Genomic DNA, 24122 nt, shown 5'->3' on the forward strand with positions numbered 1-24122 from the left:
CACCGCTAGAAGATCATCACCGGAGCAGCTTCCGTCGGTCCACCGAATCACACCAGAAAAAGACTCTGAAAGAAGAAGCCGTAGAGATGATCTTAGTCAATATCAAATCAAACCACTCCGATTTAAAAGCTGGAGGTCCAACCGAGATCTCCAAATCGGATGGCCGCGGAACTCGTAGGAATCCGAGTTAACTCGGATAGAAGCCAATCGACGCCACCGGAAGAGAAACCCGACATGCACATCGATGGAGCCAAAAGCCGGTGCATCACCGAAGAGAAAGGTGTTTCACCGGAGCCAAAAGCCGGGAGCTCCGTCAAAGAGAACGCGAGCTACCAGAAACCAAACCAACCGACCACCTAGATACAGATGCGCCACTGAAAGAGAAGACCCAAACAGGGTCGAGATTCGCCAGAAAAGCTGGCCTGAGATTTCCCTCTTCTTTCCTCTGTGATAGATCGTAGAGAGGAAACAGAGCAAAAAGGAGAGAGAAATCAATTTTGCTGAGACTTATGGCTTCTATCATATACTGGTCAACTATATATTTTTTTTCTTTTTTTAGTTAGGAAAATATGAATATCGTTACCTGAGTAGAATAGTTTCAGATTATTAGGAACAATCTGATGTCAGTGAAAGTCATATATGGATTCAATCATCCAAACATTACCATACAACGATAATTATAAACAAATCTTAATTAATAAGCGATTTATTATTTCTGATGTTTCATAATAACCTTATTTTAAAATTCAGGAACCTTTTCTTTGACAAAAAAATAGTCATGAACCTTTTCTTAGAAAATAATTAAATTTCTTGTTACACCTTTTAATAGTTTGCAATTATATTTTGACGGAATTAAAAAATGTAATTATATTATTTCAAGAGCAAATAATATAGTAGCACAGAAATTTGCACGAAGTGATCGAAATTCTCTAGATACTAGTATATATTATGTTGTTCATGTATGGCTCGATTGACTAATTCAAAAAATATGTAATGAACCCTCTTAATCATATCTATCTCTCATAAAACAAGACAAGAGTTTCATCGCACTTTTAAAATCCACTGTAAGTTAGATGTCCATTACAAGCTTTATACAAACCTAGAAAGCAGAAACATTTTTAATTAAATTAACTAATTATATCAGATAATTAAATTATGTAATTAATATTAATTAACACGAACGAAACCGTGATAAAAGGAGAAACTTCCTCTCTCTGTCTCACAAACGTTTTCAAATTTTGTTGTTTGTTTGTTGTCTCTTCAACAAGGTCTCAAACGATCGCTGCGTCGTCCCCATCTCTCTCTCCTCCTTTCATTCCCCTTCTATTTTGGATCTTTCTTACTTGCGTACTCACCAAGGAAACCAAAAAGGAAAATCAGATTTGCGGTGCGTTAGGTTTTTCTTTTCTCTCTTCTTCAAGACAAAATGGGACAAAAGAATTTGATCTACAGCTTCGTTGGTCGTGGCACGGTGATTCTTGTCGAGTATACTGAGTTTAAAGGCAATTTTACTTCCGTCGCTGCACAATGCCTCCAGAAACTCCCTTCTTCAAACAACAAGTTTACCTACAACTGCGACGGTCACACCTTTAATTACCTCGTCGAAAATGGCTTCAGTGAGTCTCCCTTCTCGATCCAAACACATTTTTGTGTGGATATGATTCTCTTTATGACATGGATGTGTCTTTGTATTCGTATTGCAATATATTACAGTGGATCTGTTTGCTTATTGGTGGAACCAGCGACGTTAGTGTGTATATTTATGGCATTATTCTGCTTCTGTTAAAGTATTTTGTGTGTTTCTGCATATTAAGATTTCTTGCCGATGAAGTTAGCTTTCGTTTGTATCTTTTTACTTACTGCTACATCTGTTGGTTTGGATCTCTCTGAGTCTCTGTTTTTGTTGTTCTTATTCGGTGGATGTTTTATGTTTGTCTTGTTTGTGAGAGGGGCTCGCTGTTTGCTTCATGTTTGATAATGTTAAGAGTCAGTGTATAGGTTGATAGGATCCTTAATGAAGATCAATTTTATGCGGTTATGTACTTGGCTCTTGATCGGCCTGCTGTATTTGTACTAGTTGGCTTTATGATCAAATTAGATCTGACAAAAGAACTGTGTATGTGTTATGGTTGTGTAGCGTATTGCGTTGTTGCTGTTGAAGCTGTTGGGAGGCAGATTCCAATGGCCTTCTTGGAGCGAATCAAAGAAGATTTCAGCAAGAGATATGGTGGTGGGAAGGCCACCAATGCTAAACCCAACAGCTTGAACAAAGAGTTTGGGTACTTTTACCTCTACCATCAGAATGAAACACAAAAACTTTCTTTCTAGTCTCTGTGGATATGATATTAACTTGTTTGCCTTTCCCATAGGTCTAAGCTAAAGGAGCATATGCAGTACTGTGTGGATCATCCTGAGGAGATTAACAAACTTGCTAAGGTTAAGGCTCAAGTGACTGAGGTGAAAGGAGTTATGATGGAGAACATTGAGAAGGTAAGAACAGTATTATCCATGTTAATCTCACAATTCGGTTTTATTAATTTGAGCTTATTTGTCATAACTGGCTTGAATTTTCTATCTCATTGAGGTAAAATTGACCCACTCCTATTTAACTGACTGAGATTTATGTAATTGATTTATTCGTAGGTCCTTGACCGAGGTGAGAAAATTGAGCTTCTAGTGGACAAAACTGAGGACCTTCGTTCACATGTTAGTGCTTACCTTTCACTGATATGTGTCTTAGGTTTCTAATAACATCCTTTTCAGAAATTTTAAATTCATGCATGAAGCAATCAAAGAAAAACTTATGTGTATACATAAACACATAACAAGGCATTAGAGTTCTAAGGCTCTTATATTTGCCATTTGAATATCAAAATGCAGGCACAAGATTTCAGAACGCAAGGAACGAAAATAAGAAGAAAGATGTGGTGGGAGAACATGAAGATTAAGCTCATAGTCGCTGGTATCATCATTGCCTTGATTCTCATCATCATCATCTCGGTTTGTCCTGGTTTCAAGTGTACTTGAAAAGAAGAACACGTTGATAGATTGTAAGCCCATCATATTGCTATACTAACCTAACTCCTCCCGGTATTTACCCTTCTATTTTGATCTTTTTTGTTTTCGCAGTGTCTATTTTATAGTTCTTTTTTTTTAAGTTTGTTAGGGAAAAGCAATATGATGACTCAGTATTGACAAATGATCCTTTGGGTCGTGAATGTTTGGAAAGAGATTTAAGCTGTTGGGGTTTGCTTATATATAGGCTAGGACTTTGTGCTCATGGTGACGACATGTTTTTTTCTCTGTAATCTTGAATCGAATGTTGGGCTTTTGCTGTTTCCTTCAATATCCTAAATTTTCTCATTAGGGGAAAAACATTATATTAGATCTTTGTGCTCATGGTGATAGAAAATTCACTCTTCTTTTTGGATAGAAGACGAAATTAAACAAAGTATTAGATTAAGATATAACAGAGCATATGGTAATGCTTTAATACACGACCACAATTGACAGACACAGAAATATCAACTCAAACTGAAACAATTCTAAAGATACACAAAGAAATGCTTCATTACAAGATCAACTACTTGAAAGACACATAAAGCGCAAACTCAAAACTGGAATAATCCTTGAGAAATAGTCCCTGTCAGTTGGTTGCAAGCTCTAGTGACTCCAGCTTCTTAAGCTTGGCGAAAGACAAAGAAATATGTTGTTCGACAAGTTGAGTGTAACCACTACTGCCTTCAACGGTTTCAGGAATCTGTCCTTCAAGTTTGTTTTGGCAGCGTAGAAAGTAAAGACCCATGTTTTCTCCATAGATATACCTTTATAATGAAAATCTCTAGTATCCACATACATAAATCATATTGTAAACCCCCATAGTCATTCATTGTGAGTGATGATGCTTTCGAATTTATAAAATAAGTTGATGGCAAGCTTCCATTGTACTTATTATCAGATATCTCAAGTAATCTGCAGATTGGGAAACCTCAGAAGACCCTGATAAGGAGGAGATATAGAGCCATAGAATTTCTTTGAACAGAAAGACATGGAAATTTTGTAAGGCCTTGAGCCAAAAAGGAAACTTGTATTTTATTATGTGGTGGTTAACAAGTAGAAACCTTAAAGACAAGCAATATAGAAGATAAGGAAATAGAACAAAGCATACGTGACAATTATACAACAAACATATGGAAATAATTCTAACGGTTTAAACGCTTATTCTGACGGTTTCTGCGCTTACTGGGACCAATTATCTTAACGAGCCACTCAGGTTTGTATGAAGCAATGACGTGTGCTATTGCCAATCCAAGAAACAGTCCAACTCCATACCCAATAACCACACCTTTCCAGAGCACTTGTTCCTCTTCCTCCTCATCTTCTTGCTTAGGTTGTTGTGTGGGTGGCATATTAGTCCCAAAGCAAGTTTCCTGGAGAGGAAGACCACAAAGCCCTGCATTCCCTTCAAAGGATGATTTAGGTTGTCCAGTAATTTGTGTTCCTTGTGGTATTTCACCCTTGAGCTGGTTGTGAGACACATTTATGTACGATAAAAACGAGAGGCTTCCAAGCCCATTAGGAATTGTCCCGGAGAGGTTGTTGCTTGATAGATCTAGTGACTCGAGCTCTCCCAGCTCGGAAATAGACAGAGGAATATGGCCTGTGAAGGCGTTGTTTGATAAATTGAGTGCAATCACTGCTTTCAAGAGACCAATTGATTCAGGAATCTGTCCATCAATTCTATTCCCAGAAAAATCGATGGTGGCGTAGGAGTTAAGGATCTTCTTTTGCTCCATCAACAAACCTTTGTATCGCAAATCTATAATCTCTGGAGCGTTATAGTACACTTGCCCAGAGTTAAATGGTTCGTATAGCATATATAGATCACCATCTTCATTCATTGTGAGTGATAATGCTTTCCAGTTGACAAAGTATCTTGGTGACAAGCTTCCGGTGAATTTATTATCAGCTATTTCAAATATACGCAGCTCTGGAAACCCGAGAGGACCTCGATCAGGAGGAGAGATAGGTCCATATAACTTGTTTGAACTGAGGATAAGGACTTTCAAATTCGGTAAAGCCTTGAGCCGGAAAGGAAATGTGTCTTCAATCATGTTGTGGTCAGCAACTAGAAACTCTAGAGCTGAGCAATTCTGAAGAGATCTTGGAAGTTTCCCGGTGAGTAGATTGTGTCCGACATCAAGTGTATGTAGAGGAGCACTCTTATAAAAGGCGTCAGGAATATTTCCTTCCAAGTTGTTCTTCCGAAGATTCAAAACCGTTAAGTCCTGACTCAAGCATTGAGGAATTGGTCCCGTGAGGTTGTTGTTAGATACCTTCAAATGCGTCAGAGATCTACAGTTGCAGATTGACAGAGGTATGCTCCCTGTGAATCTGTTGTATGATGCTTCAAAGACTTTGATAGAGAGTGGCAGAACAGGAATTTCTCCTTCAAAGCAGTTTGCCCCAGTACCTAAATTCTTTATGGATGAATTTACCAAAACGTCCACTGGACCTTCAAAACCAGTAATGGAATTATATGAAACAAACACGGTGGTAATACGAGGAAGGTTCCATAACCACTCCAGTATTTTCCCTTTGATTTTATTGCTGTTCAATGCTATAAACTCCAACTTCTCAAGGTTCTTTAAGATATTTGGGAATTCAGTGATGCCGCAGCTTTGTAAGTACAAACTCTCCATATTTGCTGGAAAGTCTAAATTTGCATCTAAACTGGCAGGAGATATACTATTACCGGAAAGGTCGAGAGCCAACAAATATTTTAGCGAGGAGAAGAGGCTTAAGTCAACTGGATAGCTTGTGTTTAGGTATGAAAGCTCAAGAATCTTGAGGTTGATGAGTTTTGAGATAGGCTCTATGATTTTTCCTTCAAAATGGTTGTGCCCAAGGGACAAGACCTCGAGCCTAGATGGGGTAGAGGAGTTTGGAATTATAATAGAACCGGTAAGATGGTTTACGCCCATACCAAGACGTGATAAGGAAGGCATGGTGAAGAGAGAAGAAGGAATGGTTCCAGAGAAGTGATTATCCATGAAAGATATATATGAGAGCATGGTTAGGTTACTAATGGTAGGAGGAACTTTCCCAAAAAAGTCATTATAGGAAAGAGACAAGTATTCTAGTCTGGTGTGGTTTCCAAATTCAGAAGGGAGTGATGAACTGAAGTTGTTGTAACTTAGATCAAGGTAACCCAGATGGTGCAACTCAAAGAGGCTAGTACTGTCGGGATTCAGAGTTCCAAAGAAATGATTATGAGAAAGGTCTAAAACCGAGAGCTTTGTTAGATTCCTAACAAGTGGGAAATTACCAGAAAGCTCATTTTGGGAAAGGTCTAAATAGGTAAGAAGGCTTAGGTTATTAAATGAGGAAGGAACTTGGCCTACAAAGTGATTATTGGAAAGAGATAAGAACTCTAACCTGCTGAGATTGCCAAATTCCGTAGGAAGTGAAGATGGGATGAAGTTGTTTTGGCGGAGGATAAGGTAACGAAGATTATGTAACCTAAATAGACTACTGTTGGGCTTAAGGTTTCCACGAAGGCAGGCTCTGAGTTGTAGCATTGTGACCACACCGGTCGAGTTATCGCACCAGACTCCATTGTAGGGATCACTGAAGTTGCAGTGGCTGCTATCAAACTCGTTCATGAACTCAGTGAGAGCTTTAGTCTGATAGGGAGGACAAGCAACATAGCTTCTATAGTCAATCTTTAAAATGAAGAAGCTTGAAGGGGAGACACAACAGAGCAAGATTAGCGAGAGAAAATGCAAGTGCACACGGGATTCAGACATGGTCTTTATGAAAAAGTATTTAAGATGAATTATTTTGATTTAAGAAAAGTGAGAGAGAAGGTTGGCGGTATAAATAATGATATGTGAGTTTCAACCGGAGCTCTATCACCCACACAATGACACAACTTGACTTAGAAAGAAGACAGAGCTAAGTTGAAGTTTTTGTATTTTGGCTTGAGGTACAGTATGGCTAAGTGGCTATTTGCCACTCAATCATGAAGTGAAATCCACGTTAGTTGATTTTTAAAGCGTATAACTGTGGATAAGTATAGTTTAACAGAAAAATACAAAAAAGAAACTTGGATTGGAAAGACATCAGTTTGAAATTTCTCACATATGTTCAAAACTACATAAATCAGTTTAGCATAACGACATGTGCACATAATGTTAGTGGAGTGTCAAAGTTGCAGACCTGGTCATAGACAAAGTGGTCACGTTATGGTTTGGCTAACAGAAACCTTACACGTTGATACAAGGAAACGTATGAGGACAGATGGCAGAAGAATAAGAGAAGCGAAGGTTGTTAAGAAGTTAGTTACAAGAGAACAGCTGTCATTAGATCAGTGGACGATCAAAATGAATCGTTAGAGTTGTTGTATAAAACAGAGTCTGTTGTAACTGAAACTATTCAGAATCATTTGTGAAATTTCTAAAGATCTAATAAAATTCTCTTGTGTTCTTGAGTTTGCTGCGTTTGAAGATTGTTCTTTACTCGTGATCTTCAACAGGTAGACTTCGATTCCTCGTTTTATGAACGTCGAATTGATCATAGAGTGAAACCTGGCTCTGATACCACTGATAGAGTTAAACCTACATAAAACGAGGAATCGAAGTCTACCTGTTGAAGATCACGAGTAAAGAACGATCTTCAAACGCAGCAAACTCAAGAACACAAGAGAATTTTATTAGATCTTTAGAAATTTCACAAATGATTCTGAATAGTTTCAAAGTTACAATGACTCTAACGATTCATTTTGATCGTCCACTAATCTAATGACAGCTGTCCTCTTGTAACTAACTTCTTAACAACTTTCGCTTCTCTTATTCTTCTGCCATCTATCCTCATACGTTTCCCTGTATCACACGTATCACACACTAAGGGAACAAGAATCTTCATTTGGTGTGTGTAATTTCGTGTGGAGAGATGTGTGAATGGGCTGAGTTACATCTCTGTGATTCTTCTTTCCCCTTTGGTATTTACGAGATTCTGGAGGTTTTGTAGTCTGTGCACTATGAGCCAGAAATACAAGATGATATTGAGTCGTATTGTTTCTTTTTTTTCTACAAAATAATTGTGTAGTTGTTCTGACATTAATTCACAATTTTGTGTAGATATGATTCTCTATAAGCCTTGGATTCGCGTAACAATAAGTTTCCGAAGGCAAACTAATTTCGCAGACATAGATATGTTTCGTTCTGTTCGTATTCCAATCGGTTACAGACTTATAGTTGACCTATTTTAGTAATTGGTAGCCCCAGTGATCTTGTTTTTGTATATTTATAGCATTTTTTCTGCTTCTGCAGTTCTGTGATTGTCTTTTTGTGTGTTTCTGAATTTTAAGGTTTCCTGCCAATGAAGTTAGATTTCGTTTGTTTGTATGGATGGATGTTGGATAGATTTTTCATTTTCTTTATTTTTTAAATTGCTACTGCATCACCTTTTACGTCTTGTTTGCTTAATAGTATTTGTTGTGAACAGCCGTCTTTTAGGTTAGAAGAAGAATAGAGAAGAAAACGTATTGAGGTAAATACCCGTTTAGGGTTTCTTATTAATGATGTGTTAATAATTTACAAACCCTTAGACCCATATTTATACAGCCTCAAAAACCCGATTTCCTTTTCCCAATAGAAATAGTAATTTTCCTTTTCCCACGAGTGCTGGGCATTTTACTGGTACAACAGAGATTTAAGACACACAGATGCAACAGTATTGTTGTATTGGCGGTGTGTTAGTCTCAAAGAAACTTTCTTAGAGAGGAAGACCACAGTGCCATGCATTCTCTTCAAAGGAAGATTAGGTTGCCATGTGTAATTTGTGTTCCTTATTGTATTCTTGAGTTGGTTGTGAGTCACATTTGCTTACTTCATTTACACATTTAAAAGCCATCTATTCTATTAATTCTTCAACATGTCCAATTGATATTAGTTGTGTCTATTTTAAAATATAATTTTGTCTAAAATATAACTACATAAAGTAAACTATAAATTCAACTAAGTATAACTGTATCTAAAGTATAACTGTTCCACGTTTGCTAACCACTAAAAATCCTATTTTAAAGGGATATGAATATGGCAACAAAATGTAGATGTACGTATGTTGACAGAAATGATAACCATCTAAATATAACTGCTCCATATATTATGTCCAAGAACTAAAATGAATTATTATACGTATGTTGACAAAACAAAACACATGTGTACATATATGTATATATATAACATTGGTGTATTTGATTTAGCTAAATCGTTAACTAATATCTTGATTCAAGTCTCAGTAAAGATATATATATACATATATATAAAATATTTAGAAAATACACAAATTTAGTTTTATATTTTATTTTATTTTCATTTGACATATAAAATATAAAAATAATCTTGATTATTTAAATATTTTTTTGTAACAAGTTAAGATTTATGACATTTAATTGAAAATATCAAAAATTTATAAATATTTATTTGTTTAATGTAAATAATAAAATTAAACTTCAAATCCAAAGTAAAACAAAAGTAAAATATTATTAATAAATTGTCGATAACAGAACTGAAAAACCTAACTACTTTATCAAAAATCACAAACAGATTTTAAAAACAAAATTAAAAACTAAAAAGGGTAAAATTTATTTATTGGTTTAACCAGTGGCTTAACCGGTAACCGGATTCCATGTTTTAGTGATTTTTGCGGGTTTTGTTAGATTTATAAATATAAAAACTTAAAATTCATAAATATTTATATGTGTAATGTGAATAATAAAATTGACTTTCAAAAAGTAAACGAAAAGTAAAACATTATTAATAATTGTCGATAACAAAATTGAAAAACGTAACTTCTTTATTAAAAATTATACAAAACAGATTTAAAAACGTAAATAAAAACTAAAATAAAAAGAGTAAAAGTTATCTATTGGCTCAACCAGTGGTTCAACCGGTAACCGGGTTACGAGTTTTAGTGGTTTTTTTGTGGATTTTATTGAGTTTTAAATATCAGAAATTATAAATTCATAAATATTTATATGTGTAATATGAATAATTAAATTAAATTTAATATCCAAAGTAAATCAAAAATAAAACATTATTAATAAATTGTCGATAACAAAACTGAAAACTTTAGCTTATTTATTGAAAATTATACAAAACAGATTTTAAATACATAATTAATTATCTTTTTAAAAGTAAAATTTATTTATTGGTTTAACCGGTAACCGAGTTCTAGGGTTTAGTGATTTTTAACGGGTTTTACTAGATTTTTTCACAAAACTCAAACTGGATTTATCTTGGTCACCGGATTTACTGGTTCATTCGCACCGAATACAGTTGATAGTTTTTACAAAAGCATAATAATAATATATATAATTTTATTAAAATATTTAATATATGATCATTAAATAGAGATTTCCTTAAAATTTTGTATTTAATATAATTATCAACATCCATTTTTATTGCAAACTATTCTTCCATATAAAACCAAAATTTATGTAGAAATCTGTTTTACATTTATAGTTAACTCAAGTATATTCTATTTATTAATAATGTTAGTTCCAAAACTCACAAATATAACCTTAAAAATCATTATAAAACCTATAAACTAAAATTTATAACAAAAATAAAATGAATTTACCATATAATAAAAATAAAATAATTTCTTCAATTTTATGTAAATATATGAGAAGTTTAATTTTTTTAAAATCAAACTTTTCTAAAATTTTGCATGATCCATCGGTGTTGGTTCATAGGTTAACGACAGAGTTTTAGATTTATTTTTATTATATGGTAAAAATAAAGAAGGTGACAAAGAAGCTTCACATCAAGAACATCATTTTGGTAATGTCGAGACAAAGAAGGCAAATCAAACTTCACAATATCAAGATTGGATGGAAATTAATAGAGAGGATAAAGATAAAAGAATGAGTAACCTGTTTACAAACTCCAAACAAAAAGAAATGCATTATATGCATTTTCTTTTAAATCATAACAAAAAATTGACCAACTACACAGATTTACGAACTGTTAATGGAGTTTTGTATCCAACTTTTGAAGATGCTTATAATGCTCTTTTTTTTTTAATTACTATTTTTTCTTTAGGGATTTTTTTATTTCTTTGTAAGCTTTCGTCCAATAATAATTTCATTTCAATGTTCAAAATAAGAAGACTAATCATTTTGAGAAAAAAAATACACAAGTAAAATTAGAAATAAAAATAAAGATTTGCCCAAAACACACATATCTGATACAAAAATATATATATAATAACAAAAAAAAGCATACACTTAGAAATGCAATTTCAATAAAACATACAAAACAAAACATATACCCGCCCTCTTAGGGCGGGTCAAAATCTAGTGACTGTTTAATGTTTTAACCCTCCTGCTTGTATCCCTCGTCTGCAAAAGTCAAGCCTAGTTGACTTTGATGTATCAAATGAAATGATTTTCTTTTTATTAAACTTTTATTTTGTATGCATCTGTGTGATCGATCTAGTATTTTTAAGCCTGCAATAGTGGTATTTTTAATAGTGGTATTTTTAAGCCTCAAAGACGTTTCTTAGTTCAGAAAATTTCCCTGTCGTCTGCCTTTTTTATCCCACTCCTCACTTTCGAGGCTTTTTCTTCTATCAAGTGAACAATGCATTCAGGCTTTTTCTTGTAAATTGAAAGGGAGAAATCTCGCACAACCAACTCCAAATTAATAATTGACCCAATCACAAAGATTTCTATACAAAACATTCATCAGTTTCTTGATTTTTCTTATCGGAATGTGATCGATCTAGTATTTGAATATCAGTAAAGCCCAATATGACCACCTTTCACCATCTTCCTTGCTTTTGCCATTTTACTCGGTAGAAAAAAAAGAGAGGGGTGCACATGAAATTGTCAACAAACATTCACCATTCTTTCTTTATTGAAAACGAAATAGAAACAAAACATCAGATAATGATACAACAAACGTAAATAGATGATTCCGTACACGAGCAACACTTGACATACATTAAAGGATCATACTCAAACTTTAAAATTCTTAACGGTTTCTGCGCTTGTTCGGACCAATTATCTTAACGAGCCACTCCGGTTTGTATGTTGCAATGAGGTGTGCTATTCCAAATCCAAGCAACACTCCAGGTCCATACCCAATAACTATAGCTTTCCAGTTCAACACTTGTACCTCTTCTTCTTCTTCTTCTTGCTTAGGTTGTTGTGTGGGTGGAGCATTAGTCACAAAGCAACTTTCCTGGAGAGGAAGACCACAAAGGCCTGCATTCCCTTCAAAGGATGATTTAGGCTGTCCAGTAATTTGTGTTCCTTGTGGTATTTCTCCTCTGAGTTGGTTGTGAGACACATTTATGTACTCCAAAAACGAGAGGCTCCCAAGTTCACTAGGAATGGTCCCTGAGAGTATGTTGCTTGATAGGTCAAGTGACTCCAGCTTGTCCAGATTGGCTAAAGACAAAGGAATACGGCCTGTGAAGGCGTTGTTTGATAAATTGAGTGCAATCAGTGCCTTCAGGAGACCAATTGATTCAGGAATCTGTCCTTGAAGTCTGTTTCCAGACAAATCAATGGTTGCGTAGGAAGCAAGGATAAACTCTTGCTCCATAGATAAACCTTTGTATCGCAAATCTAAAGTATCTCTATAGATATACCCGACTGTCTCCAATGTAATTTTTTGGTTTACCGTATATATACCCCAATCTTCAATCGTCCTAAGGGATGATGCTTTCCAATTCAGAAAGTAACTTGGTGGCAAGCTTCCGGTAAACTTATTATCAGATATCTCAAATATGCGTAGCTCTGGAAACCCGAGAGGACCTTGACCAGGAGGAGCTATAGGACCGAAGAACTCATTTGAACGAAGGGTAAGTATTTGCAAATCCGGTAAATCCTTGAGCCAGAAAGGAAACTTGTCTTCAATTTTGTTGTTGTCAACGCTTAGAAACTGTAGAGAGGAGCAATTTACAAGTGACCTTGGAAGCTTCCCAGTTAGTCGATTGTAGCCAACGTCAAATGACTGAAGCGGCGCATCAGCAAAGAACGCGTCAGGAATACTTCCTTCCAAGTTGTTCATGCGGAGATTTAAAAACATCAAGCGACTAAAGCATTGAGGAATTTGACCAGTGAGGTTGTTGTAGCCTAGCAACAATTGCGTGAGAGATGTACAATTGCAGATTGAAAGAGGTATGTTCCCTGTGAATCTATTGTTGTGTGCAGCAAAGATGTTGATAGAGAGTGGTAGCATAGGAACTGCTCCTTCAAAACAGTTATTCTCCATAAATAAATTCTTCATTGATGAGTTTTCCAAGACTTCTAATGGACCTTCGAAACCATTAATTCCATTGTTTGTAACAAACACTGTGTCCAGATGCGGAAGGTTCCATAACCACCCAGGTAATTTCCCTCTGATTCTGTTGTTAGACAAATCTATTAACTCCAACTTTTCAAGTTTCTTTACGATTTTTGGGAACTCGCCGATGCCGCAGCCTATTAACATCAAACTCTCCAAGTTTGTTTGGATGGATGAATCTGAACTTAAGCTGGCTTGAGATATACTGTTACCAGAAAGATCAAGGTGCAACAAAGATTTGAGAGAGGATAATAGGTTTAGGTCAAATGGATAGCTTGTGTTTAGGAAAGAAAGGTATAGATGTGTGAGGTTGATGAGCTTTGAGATAGGCTCTATGATTTTTCCTTCAAAATGGTTATGCCCAAGGTACAAGTATTGGAGACTAGATGAGGTAGATGAGTTGTCAACTTCAATAGAACCGGTGAGGTCGTTTACACTAATATCAACACGTGATAAGGATGGCATAGTGAGGAGAGAAGAAGGAATGGTTCCAGAGAAGTGATTCTCATAGAGATTTAGAACGGAGAGCATGGTTAGGTTTTTCAAAATTGGGATACTACCAGTGAGATGGTTGTACTGAAGGTGCAATTCGGTTAGCAAGGTTAGATTACTAATTGTAGGAGGAACTTGCCCGAAAAAGTCATTGGAAGAAAGATCCAAAACTTCTAATCTGTTGAGATTTCCAAATTCGTAAAGGTTTGATGACCGTAAGTTGTTGGAACCTAAACCAAGGAAACGGAGGTGGTGCAACTCAAACAGGCTACTGTTGGGATTTAAAGTTCCTGAGAAATGATTATGAGAAAGCTCCAGAAAAAAGAGCTTTGTTAGGTTTTGTATAAGTGGGAAACTACCGGTGAGCTCATTTTGGGAAAGGTCTAAAACGGAAAGGAGGCTTAACTTATTGAATGAAAAAGGAACTTGACCCACGAATCCATTACTTGAAAGAGATAATACCTCTAACCTGTTGAGATTGTCAAACTCAGAAGGAAGTGAAGATGAGATGAAGCTGTTTTGATCGAGGACTAGGTAACGAAGATGATGTAACCTGAAGAGACTACTGTTGGGCTTTAGAGTTCCACGGAGACAGGCCCTGAGTCGTAGCTTTGTGACGGCACCGGTGGAGTTATCGCACCAGACTCCATTATAGGGATCACTGAGGTTGCAGTGGCTGCTATCAAAATCGTTCATGAACTCAGTGAGAGCTTGAGTCTGATGTGGACCACAAGCAACATAACTACTATTATCGAAGTTTATAGTGTGGAAGCTTGAAGGGCAGACGCAACAGAACAAGAGTAGCGAGAGAAAATGCAAATGGGATTCAGACATGGTTTTTATGAAAACTTTTGAAGAAGATTTATTTTGGTTTAAGAAATATGAGAGAGAAGGTTGGTGGTATAAATAAAGATATGTGGGTTTCAACTTGAGCTACGTCACCCAGGCAACTTGACTTGAAGTTAGAGATAAGTGAAGTCTTTTTTTTTTTTTGCTAAAAAAAAAAAAAAGTGAAGTCTTTGTAATCTAGCTTGGAAAAAAATGGCTAAGTAGTTAATTGCCACTCAAATCATGAAGTGAAATCCACGTTAGTTGGTTTTTTTAGCGTGTATAACTTTGGACTGGAATAGTTTAACAAAAAAAAAAGGATTGGAAAGACATCGGTTCGAAATTTCTCACATATGTTCGAAATTACATAACTCACTTTTAGCATATAACGACATGCACATAATGTTTGTGGAGTCTAAAATTGCAGACCTGTTAACGAAGGACGGTAACAGACAAAGTGATCACGTATGTATTGGTTTAGCTAACAGAAGACCTTACTCGTCTCGCACACTTGGCGCATCACCGTAAGTAAGGGAACTAGAATCTTCATTTGGTCTGTGTAATTATTAGAGAAATTGCATCAATATATCTTATTATATAAAGCTTGGTTCTTCAAAGTTACTATAAAGCTTGGTTCTTCAAAGTTACTAATTAATATGATCGTGACACATGACAATTAAAACTTTAAGATTGTGACATGTGTTAATCTATCTCATAATTAAAACTTTATTATAAATATTATTAATAGTAATTTTCCATTTTTAAAATTTTAAACAAAAGATTTAAGATTATGACCTATGTTAATCTATCTCATAATTAAAAACCTTATTATAAATATTATTAACAGTAATTTTCCATTTTTAAAAATTCTAAACAAAAGATAATTGTAAAAGATTATTTGATAGTAATTTTCCTTCTAATATTTTTACATGTGTTTAAATATATAATGATTAAAAATATATGTACTTATATAATAAAAACGAATTTTGAATAATGAATTGTAAATATTTTTTAATAGTTAAAAATTATTTAATATTATTTTTTCAGAATTTTTCCTTCTTTAAGATTGTAACATGTGTTAATCTATCTCATAATTAAAAATTTATTATAAATATTATTAATAGTAATTTTCCATTTTTAAAATTCTAAACAAAAGATAATATTTTACAAACTGGTTTTAGTTTAAAACACATGTCAAAATAATTAATTAACATGATTGTGAAACATGACAGTAATATATTTAAAATTTTGATATTTGTTAAAATATTTCATAATTAAATATATATATATATATATATATATATGTATATATACACAATATTTTTTAAAATTCTAAACAAAAGATAATTGTAAAAGATTATTTGATAATAATTTTTTCTAATATTTTTACATGTTTTTAAATGTATAATGATTAAAATATATATATATATGTACTTATATAATAAATACGAATTTTGAATAATCTAATTGTAAAAATTATTTAGTATTTAAAATTCATTTAATATTAATTGTTTCAGAATTTTTCCTTTTTCAGAATTCTAAACAAAAAAAATTCTTATTATAATAAAGCTTAGTTCTTCAAAATTAGTAACTAACACGATCGCGACACATGTCAATTAAAACTTTAAGATTGTGACATGTGTTTAAAACTAAAATCAATTTGTAAAATATTTAACACTAATTTTCCTTTTCTAAAATCATAAAGAAAAAATAAATGTAAAAATATTTAATCGTAGTTATCCTTTTTAAAAATCTTTAACCAAAAAATTGTAAAAATATTGATTAATGTTAATTTCCTTTATTGAAATCATGAAGAAAAGATAACTGTAAATAAATAAAAAAACTGTCAAAAAATATTTGATGATAATTATATTTTTTTGAAAAAGTCTTAGACCAATGAAACTTTGTTTTTCAAAGTTATAAATTAACATGATCGCGACACATGACAATTAAAAGTTTAAGAATTTGTGACATGTGTTTTAAACTAAAATCAGTTTGTACAATATTTAACACTAATTTTTCTTTTCTAAAATCATAATGAAAAAATAAATGTAAAAAATATTTAATCGTAGTTATTCTTTTTAAAATCTTAAACCAAAAAATTGCTTAATGTTAATTTTCCTTTATTCAAATCATGAAGAAAAAATAACTATAGAGAAATAAAAAACTGTCAAAAAATATTTGATAGTAGTTATCCTTTTTAAAAAATCTTAGACCAAAAAATGTAACAGACTATATAATGTTAATTTTATTTTATTCAAATTCTAATTAAAAAGATTATAAACCAAAACGAATTACAATTATTCACATCTATTTATATAGAACTAAACTCTCTCATATTTGATCACCATGTATAATTACTGATTCAAGAAAAATACAAGGTATGGTTATGTATCCTTATCTTCGCATATTCTTTTCTTCTTACTCATGTTGATTTCTTTTGTCACTATTGTCATGCTGCCTACGTAAATTATTGCCACAATAACGATTAGGCATTTGTATAGTAATATTTATCACTCTATAAAAATATTTGTTTATTAAAGCAAATGATTTTTCTTAAAATAATTATTATTATCTTAAAAACTTCATATATAATTTTTATATATAAAAATATTAAACCTAAACCCTTAACATTACCCATCTCTCAACTCTAAATCCTAAGTTTAAATTACTTAACCTTAGTTTTTTTTGGTCGATGTTAATTCTAGGATTATAAATGTGTTTTCCTTTTTAAAAGTGAAATATAATAGTGGTTAGTGTAAACATGAAAAATAATAATATAAATGTAGTATTTTTGACAATTTTTTTATTTAGTTTAGAGACTAGAAACCTTACATTATGATGTATTCACTACTCCATAAAATATCTTATATCAACAACATGAATATTTGATAGTTTTTAGTTTTATGTTAATAACATGTATTAGAAAAACATGTTCAAAAGAGATGAAAATTAGGAAATAAAAGAAAATAGAGAAAAGATAATTTAGTAAATGACATTTATTTAACAAAATTTAGGATAAAAATGTGCATTAAATACTAGAGTAAATAGAAAAATATTTTTAATTAAAATTAATTTATTATTAAATAAAATATTTTTCTAAAGGATTTTTAAATAGAATTTATCTTAAAATTACTACTAAATATTTTAAATTGTAAATATAATATTTAATAATTTTGAAATATTTTTATAAATTAATTTATTCGTAGTATATATATTTTTAATCATAAAATATTCTAACAAATTTCACAATATTTAAAATAAAAATATCATCAAATATTATTTTGCAATTATTTTTTGTTTAAAATTTAAAAATAGAAATTAATATCAAATAATATTTATGCTAAACTATTAACAGAAATCATTTTGTTATCTTAGTATATATTTATTTATTTATGAGATAGTTTAACTCATATCACATTTTTAAATATAATAATTGTTATGTGTCTCAATCATGTTACCTATTAATTTTGAAAAACTAGGCTCAATATAGTATTTTATGATAAGATTTCACTAAAATTTTAGAAAAAGAAAATTAGTATTAAATAAATTATTTTTCAAATCTTTTTTTCTGTTAATTTAAAAAGGAAAATTTCTTCAAGTTACTATTAAATAATTTTAAAATTGTCTTTTAACATTAAATAATTTTTAAAATTAGTTGTTTCAAACTTCGTTTATTTTATTTTCATGGTACATATATTTTTAATCATTACATATTTAAACACATGTCACAATATTAGAAAACAAATTGTTATCAAATAATCTTTTGCAATTATATTTTGGTTAGGGTTTCAAAAATGGAAAATTACTATTAAATAATATTAATAATTACTTTCTAAATTTTTTTTTGGTTATTATCTTATTATATATTCTCTTAATTATGAGATATATTAGAACAAGTCACACTTTAAATATATAATTGCCATCATTTAATTATCAACTTTGAAGAACCAAGCAACTTAAAAATATTATTAAACAAAATTAAATTATAAAATTCAACAATATAATAAATTATTTAATAAAAATCATGAATAAAAACTATCTATTAAATGAATAAATAAAACTCATTTATGTATCATGATTATAAAATAAAAAATTTAACTTGAACTTATGTAAAAAATTTAATTATAAATAAATCTCACACAACATATGCAAATCAATCATAAAATTATAATAAAATTATTATTACTTTATGTTTTTATTATATCTAGTTAGAATATAAAGCTTATCATTATCTATTATATACTATTCCATATTAGTTTAAGAAATTATGTTATTTATTCTCTATATAAACATTGCATCTTATAATATTATTTTCATGAAAATCCTAATATAATTTCTCCATAAACACTCTTGTGTTCTTTATTCTCACTAATTTGTCATGGTATCAGAGAAAGAACAAAACTAAAAGCATCAAATAGTTCTAAATCTTTATTCTCATGTTGCTTTGCAAAAATCGCAGAACAACAATGTTTCATTCAAAACTTCTTTATTCACGACTTGAAGAAGAAGATTTTCATTCAATCATAGCCTTGTCGTCTTTGCAAAATCGCAAATCAGCAAACTTATTCTCTATTCATTTGTTTCAATTTGAAGCAACCATTCATTCATCAACTTTCGTATGGCTATTAGTTCACAAAAGCTTCAGATTTCTTGACGGTAGTTTACCAGCAGCCGATTCACCTATAGTTAAGATTGGACAACAAACAATCATCTCATTATAAAATGGATAAAACAAACAATCAAACCAAAATCAGATCGTCTATCTCAACTTGCGGAATTGTAGGAGTTCAGGGACATTCATCAAGCTTCTGCAAAATTATCAACCATCGGTGTTTCACAAGTTTTTGAGTTATTTTTACTAATATATTTTGAAGATTTTCCAATCTCATACGTGTTACTAAATATGAGTTTGAGGGAGGGTATTAGGATATACATCAATCAATATATTAGAATATGAAACTTATCATTATCTATTAGATACTCTTCCATATAAATTTAGGAAATTATGTTAATTTATTCTCTATATAAACATTGCATCTTGTAATATTATTTTCATGAAAGTCTAATATAATTTCTCCGTAAACAGTTTTGTATTCTTTATTCTCACTAATTTGTCAGTAATGTCGTGTGGAGAGATGTGTGAATTAGCGGATGTATTTTCTGAGATTTCTAGAGGTTTTGTGGGCTAGTATTGGCCTTAAATACAAGAAGATGATGGGTCGTCGTGGTCATTACTTTCCAACAAAACAATGAGGTCTCTAAGACGAGGAATGCTTCCGATTTGGAGTAAAACAAGACGTCCGAATATAATCACACTTTAAACTGAATATATCGGAATCCAAAAACGATAGATAAAAAACTACATATATCAATCTAGCATAACGACATACACGTATTGTGTTGTTGCTGTTGAAGCTGTTGGATGTGTCTTTGTATTCGTATTGCAATCGATTACAGTGGATCTGTTTGACTATTGGTGGAACCAGTAACATCGGTGTGTATATGTGTTGCATTATTCTGCTTCTGTTAGAGTTTTTTTTTGTGTATTTCTGCATATTAAGGTTTCTTGCCGATGAAGTTAGCTTTCATTTGTATCTTTTTTTTTTTTTTTTCATTTGTATGTTTTACTTATTGCTACATCTCTGTTTTTTGTTGTTGTTCTTTTTTTGTTTTTAATTTTAAGTGTTAAGGACATTTCTGAATTCAGAAAAACTCCCTGTCGATTGCATTTTGTGTAGTCTTGAAAAATTAACATGGTGTGATCCTCTGCTTTTCCTCACTCCTCTGCTTCGTTTACGTATATACAGAATCAGGTTTCTTTCTCTAGAAAGAGTGGCTTCCATATACGATCAATATTTTGAAACTTGAAAGGCAGAAATATCGCACAACCAGCTCCAAATTAATAAGTGACCCATTCACAAAGCTTTCTATACAAAACGTCCATTTGCTATGTTAGTTGTCTCTATATCCCATTAGTTCTCAACAGTTTCTTGGCATCTTCTTATCGGAGTGTGATCTATCTAGTATTTGAAATTTTGAATATCACTAAACCCCAATATGACCCCTTTTCACCATCTTCCTTGCTTCTGCCATTTTACTCAGTAGAAAAAAAAGAGACATGCAAATGAAAATTACTACAAAACATCCACCCTTCTTACTTTATAGAAAACAAAATATAGAAACAAAGCATCGGAGAATGGTACAGCAAACATAAAAGAGATGCTTCCACACAAGAGGAATCTCATCAACCACTTGACATACATACAATCCTAACGATTTCTGCGCTTTTTGAGACCAACTATCTTGACGAGCCACTCCGGTTTGTATGTAGCGATGAATTGTGCTATTGCAAGTCCAAGTAACACTCCAGGTCCATACCCTATTGCCACAGTTTTCCAGTTCAAAACTTCTTCCTCTTCTTCTTCTTCTTCTTCTTCTTCTTCCGGAAGTTGGTGTGCTGGTGGCGCATCAGTCTCAAAGCAAGTTTCCTGGAGAGGAAGGCCACAAAGGCCTGCATTCCCTTCAAATGAAGATTTAGCTTGGCCCGTAATCTGTGTTCCTTGTGGTATCTCCCCTTTGAGTTGGTTATGAGACACATTTATGTACTCCAAAAAGGAGAGGGTCCCGAGTGCACTTGGAATGGTCCCTGAGAGTTGGTTGCTTGATAGGTCAAGTGACTCGAGCTTGCTTAGATTGGAGAAAGACAGAGGAATATGGCCTGTGAAGGCGTTGTTTGATAAGTTGAGTGCAATCAGTCCTTTCACGAGACCAATTGATTCAGGAATTTGTCCTTCAATTTTATTCCCTGAAAAATCAATAGCCGCGTATGAGGTAATGATCCTCTGTTGCTCCATCAATAGACCTTTGTATTGCAAATCTATAGTCTCCACAGTGTAATAGTAAAATCCCCCAGAGCTAATTTGCCCGTGTACCATATATAGATCTTCAGCATCTTCTTTCATGGTAAATGACGATGCTTTCCAATCCACAAAGTAACTTGGTGGCAAGCTTCCAGTAAACTTGTTATCAGATATCTCAAATATTCGTAGCTCTGGAAACCCGAGAGGACCTTGACCAGGAGGAGATAGTGAACCATAAAACTTGTTTGAACTGAGGATAAGAATTTGCAAATTCGGTAAAGCCTTGAGCCAGAAAGGAAACTTGCCTTTGATTTTGTTGTGGTCAGCAACTAGAAACTCGAGAGATGAGCAATTTTGAAGAGATCTTGGGAGTTTTCCCGTTAGTCGATTGTGTCCAACATCAAGTTCCTGTAGAGAAGCACCGGTTACAAATGCGTCAGGAATACTTCCTTCCAAGTCGTTCTTCCTGAGATTCACAATCGTCAAGTTACTCAAGCATTGAGGAATTGGACCCATGAGGTTATTGTAAGATAGCCACAAACGCTTGAGGGATGTACAATTGCAGATTGAAAGAGGTATGCTCCCTGTGAATCTATTGATTTTTGCATTAAAGAAGTTAATAAATAGTGGTAGGATAGGAACTGCTCCTTCAAAATAGTTTTGCTCCAGATCTAAAAGCTCCAACGATGATGAGTTCACCAAAACATCCACCGGACCTTCAAAACCAGTAAATGAATTATTTCGAAGAAGCACTGAGGTCAGACAAGGAAGCTTCCATAGCCACTCAGGGACTTTCCCATTGATTTTGTTTCTGGACAATTCTATTTTCTCCAACTTCTCAAGGTTCTTTAAGATATTTGGGAACTCGCTGATGCAGCAGTCTTGTAGATACAAACTCTCCAAGTTTGCTGGGATGTATGAATTTGAATCTAAACTGGCCGGAGATATACAATTACCGGAAAGATCAAGATAGGACAAAGATTTCAGCGAGGAAAAGAGGTTTAAGTCAACTGGATAGCTTGTGTTCAGGAAAGAAAGGTCAAGCTTTTTGAGGTTGATGAGCTTTGATATAGGCTCTATGATTTTTTCCTCAAAATGGTTATTCCCAAGGTACATTTTCTCGAGCCTAGATGGGGTAGAGGAGTTAGGAAATTCATTAGAACCGGTGAGATCGTTGTCAGTCAGATCAAGACGTGATAAGAAAGGCATGGTGAAGAGAGGAGAAGGAATTATTCCAGAGAAGTGATTCTCACTGACATCTATAGATGAGAGCATGGTTAGATTTTGTACCAGTGGGAAACTTCCAGTGAGCTGGTTGTGGTCAAGGTACAATTTGGTTAACGAGGTTAGGTTTCTAATTGTGGGAGGAACTTGCCCGAAAAAGTCATTGTAGGAAAGAGACAAGAACTCTAGTTTGTTGAGATTTCCAAACTCAGAAGGGAGTGATGAACTGAAGTTGTTGAAACCTAGATTAAGGTAACGGAGGTGGTGCAACTCAAACAGGCTAGTACTGCTGGGATTTAGAGTTCCAGAGATATAATTTTGATTGAGGCCTATAAACGAGAGCTTTGTTAGGTTCCGTACTAGTGGGAAACTACCGATGAGCTCATTTTGGGAAAGGTCTAAAACCGAAAGAAGGCTGAGATTATTAAATGAGGAAGGAACTTGACCCACTAAGCCAATACGGGAAAGAGATAAGACCTCTAACCTGCTGAGATTGCCAAATTCAGAAGGAAGTGAAGATGAGATGAAGTTGTTTTGAGTGAGGTTAAGGTAACGAAGATGTTGTAAGCTGAATAGGCTACTGTTGGGCTTTAGAGTTCCACTAAGACAGTCGCTGAGCTGTAGCTTTGTGACCGCACCGGTAGAGTTATCGCACCAGACTCCATTAAAGGGATCACTGAGGTTACACAGGCTGCTATCAAACTCGTTCATGAACTCAGTTAGAGCTTGAGTCTTATGGGGATGACAAGCAACATAGCTATTGTAATCGATGTTTAAATCAAAGGAGCTTGAAAGGAAGACACAACAGAGCAAGATTAGCGATAGAAAATGCAAACGCATAAGTGATTCAGACATGGTCTTTATGAAAACTTTTGAAGAAGAAATGTTTTGATTTAAGAAAAATGAGAGAAAATGTTGGTGGTATAAATAGAGATACGTGGGTTTCAACTTGAGATATGTCAGCCACACAACTTGACTTATAGAAGAAGTTAGATCTTAGTGAAGTCTTTGTATTCTAGCATGGGAAAAATATATAGGGCTAATTGCCATTCAAATCATGAAGTGAAATCCACGATAGTTGATTTTACTCTAGCGTATAACTTGGATTGGAATAGTTTTAAAATAAAACAAAATTGGATGGGAAAGACAGCGGTTTCGAAATTTCTCACATAGGTTCAAAACTACATAAATCACTTTAGCATATAACGACGTGCACATAATGTTTGTGGAGTATCAAGTTGCAGACCTGGTAACGTGAAAGCGGGTCACAGGCAAAGAGGTCACGTGTATTTTGGTTTAGCGAACAGAAGACCTTACACGTCTCGCACACTTGGCGCATCACCGTAAGTAA

The 24122-nt window shown here is 33.3% G+C and overlaps 4 protein-coding genes across 5 annotated transcripts; 1 reads left to right on the forward strand and 3 right to left on the reverse strand.

The window, feature by feature from the left end:
- Positions 1-1207: 1207 nt before the first annotated feature.
- LOC108810180 (vesicle-associated membrane protein 725-like) lies at positions 1208-3240 on the forward strand. Its single transcript, XM_018582309.2, has 5 exons — positions 1208-1616; positions 2138-2279; positions 2370-2490; positions 2644-2706; positions 2881-3240. The coding sequence occupies exons 1-5, from the start codon at positions 1427-1429 to the stop codon at positions 3025-3027; spliced, it is 663 nt and encodes a 220-aa protein (XP_018437811.1). The 5' UTR covers positions 1208-1426; the 3' UTR covers positions 3028-3240.
- An 811-nt stretch (positions 3241-4051) lies between these two features.
- Positions 4052-6877, reverse strand: LOC108848915 (receptor-like protein 39). The gene has a single exon (XM_018622378.2). It carries the CDS (start codon positions 6807-6809, stop codon positions 4203-4205), a length of 2607 nt encoding a protein of 868 aa, XP_018477880.1. The 5' UTR covers positions 6810-6877; the 3' UTR covers positions 4052-4202.
- A 5019-nt stretch (positions 6878-11896) lies between these two features.
- On the reverse strand, positions 11897-14719 carry LOC108848914 (receptor-like protein 41). Its single transcript, XM_057008540.1, has one exon. The coding sequence runs from the start codon at positions 14688-14690 to the stop codon at positions 12045-12047; it is 2646 nt and encodes an 881-aa protein (XP_056864520.1). The 5' UTR covers positions 14691-14719; the 3' UTR covers positions 11897-12044.
- A 6099-nt stretch (positions 14720-20818) lies between these two features.
- Positions 20819-23779, reverse strand: LOC108848917 (receptor like protein 23). Of its 2 annotated transcripts, XM_018622381.2 has the most exons (2): positions 23256-23752; positions 20819-22013 (listed from the first exon to the last, which is right to left on the reverse strand). In XM_018622381.2, the coding sequence occupies exons 1-2, from the start codon at positions 23624-23626 to the stop codon at positions 20957-20959; spliced, it is 1428 nt and encodes a 475-aa protein (XP_018477883.1). In that variant the 5' UTR covers positions 23627-23752; the 3' UTR covers positions 20819-20956. The 2 variants fall into 2 exon arrangements, with proteins under 2 accessions (XP_018477883.1, XP_018477881.1); XM_018622379.2 differs by having other exon boundaries at positions 20819-23779.
- Positions 23780-24122: the final 343 nt, after the last annotated feature.

This window comes from Raphanus sativus, chromosome 4 (assembly GCF_000801105.2).
Source record: "Raphanus sativus cultivar WK10039 chromosome 4, ASM80110v3, whole genome shotgun sequence".
Taxonomy (NCBI): domain Eukaryota; kingdom Viridiplantae; phylum Streptophyta; class Magnoliopsida; order Brassicales; family Brassicaceae; genus Raphanus; species Raphanus sativus.

Bases quoted from the DNA above. Each gene is read 5' to 3' on its own strand.
- LOC108810180 (XM_018582309.2), top strand. From the start codon at position 1,427: ATGGGACAAAAGAATTTGATCTACAGCTTCGTTGGTCGTGGCACGGTG. The intron at 1,617-2,137 runs GTGAGTCTCCCT...ATGGTTGTGTAG, and splicing joins CCTCGTCGAAAATGGCTTCA to CGTATTGCGTTGTTGCTGTT. The intron at 2,280-2,369 runs GTACTTTTACCT...CCTTTCCCATAG, and splicing joins AGCTTGAACAAAGAGTTTGG to GTCTAAGCTAAAGGAGCATA.
- LOC108848915 (XM_018622378.2), bottom strand. From the start codon at position 6,809: ATGTCTGAATCCCGTGTGCACTTGCATTTTCTCTCGCTAATCTTGCTC.
- LOC108848914 (XM_057008540.1), bottom strand. From the start codon at position 14,690: ATGTCTGAATCCCATTTGCATTTTCTCTCGCTACTCTTGTTCTGTTGC.
- LOC108848917 (XM_018622379.2), bottom strand. From the start codon at position 23,626: ATGTCTGAATCACTTATGCGTTTGCATTTTCTATCGCTAATCTTGCTC.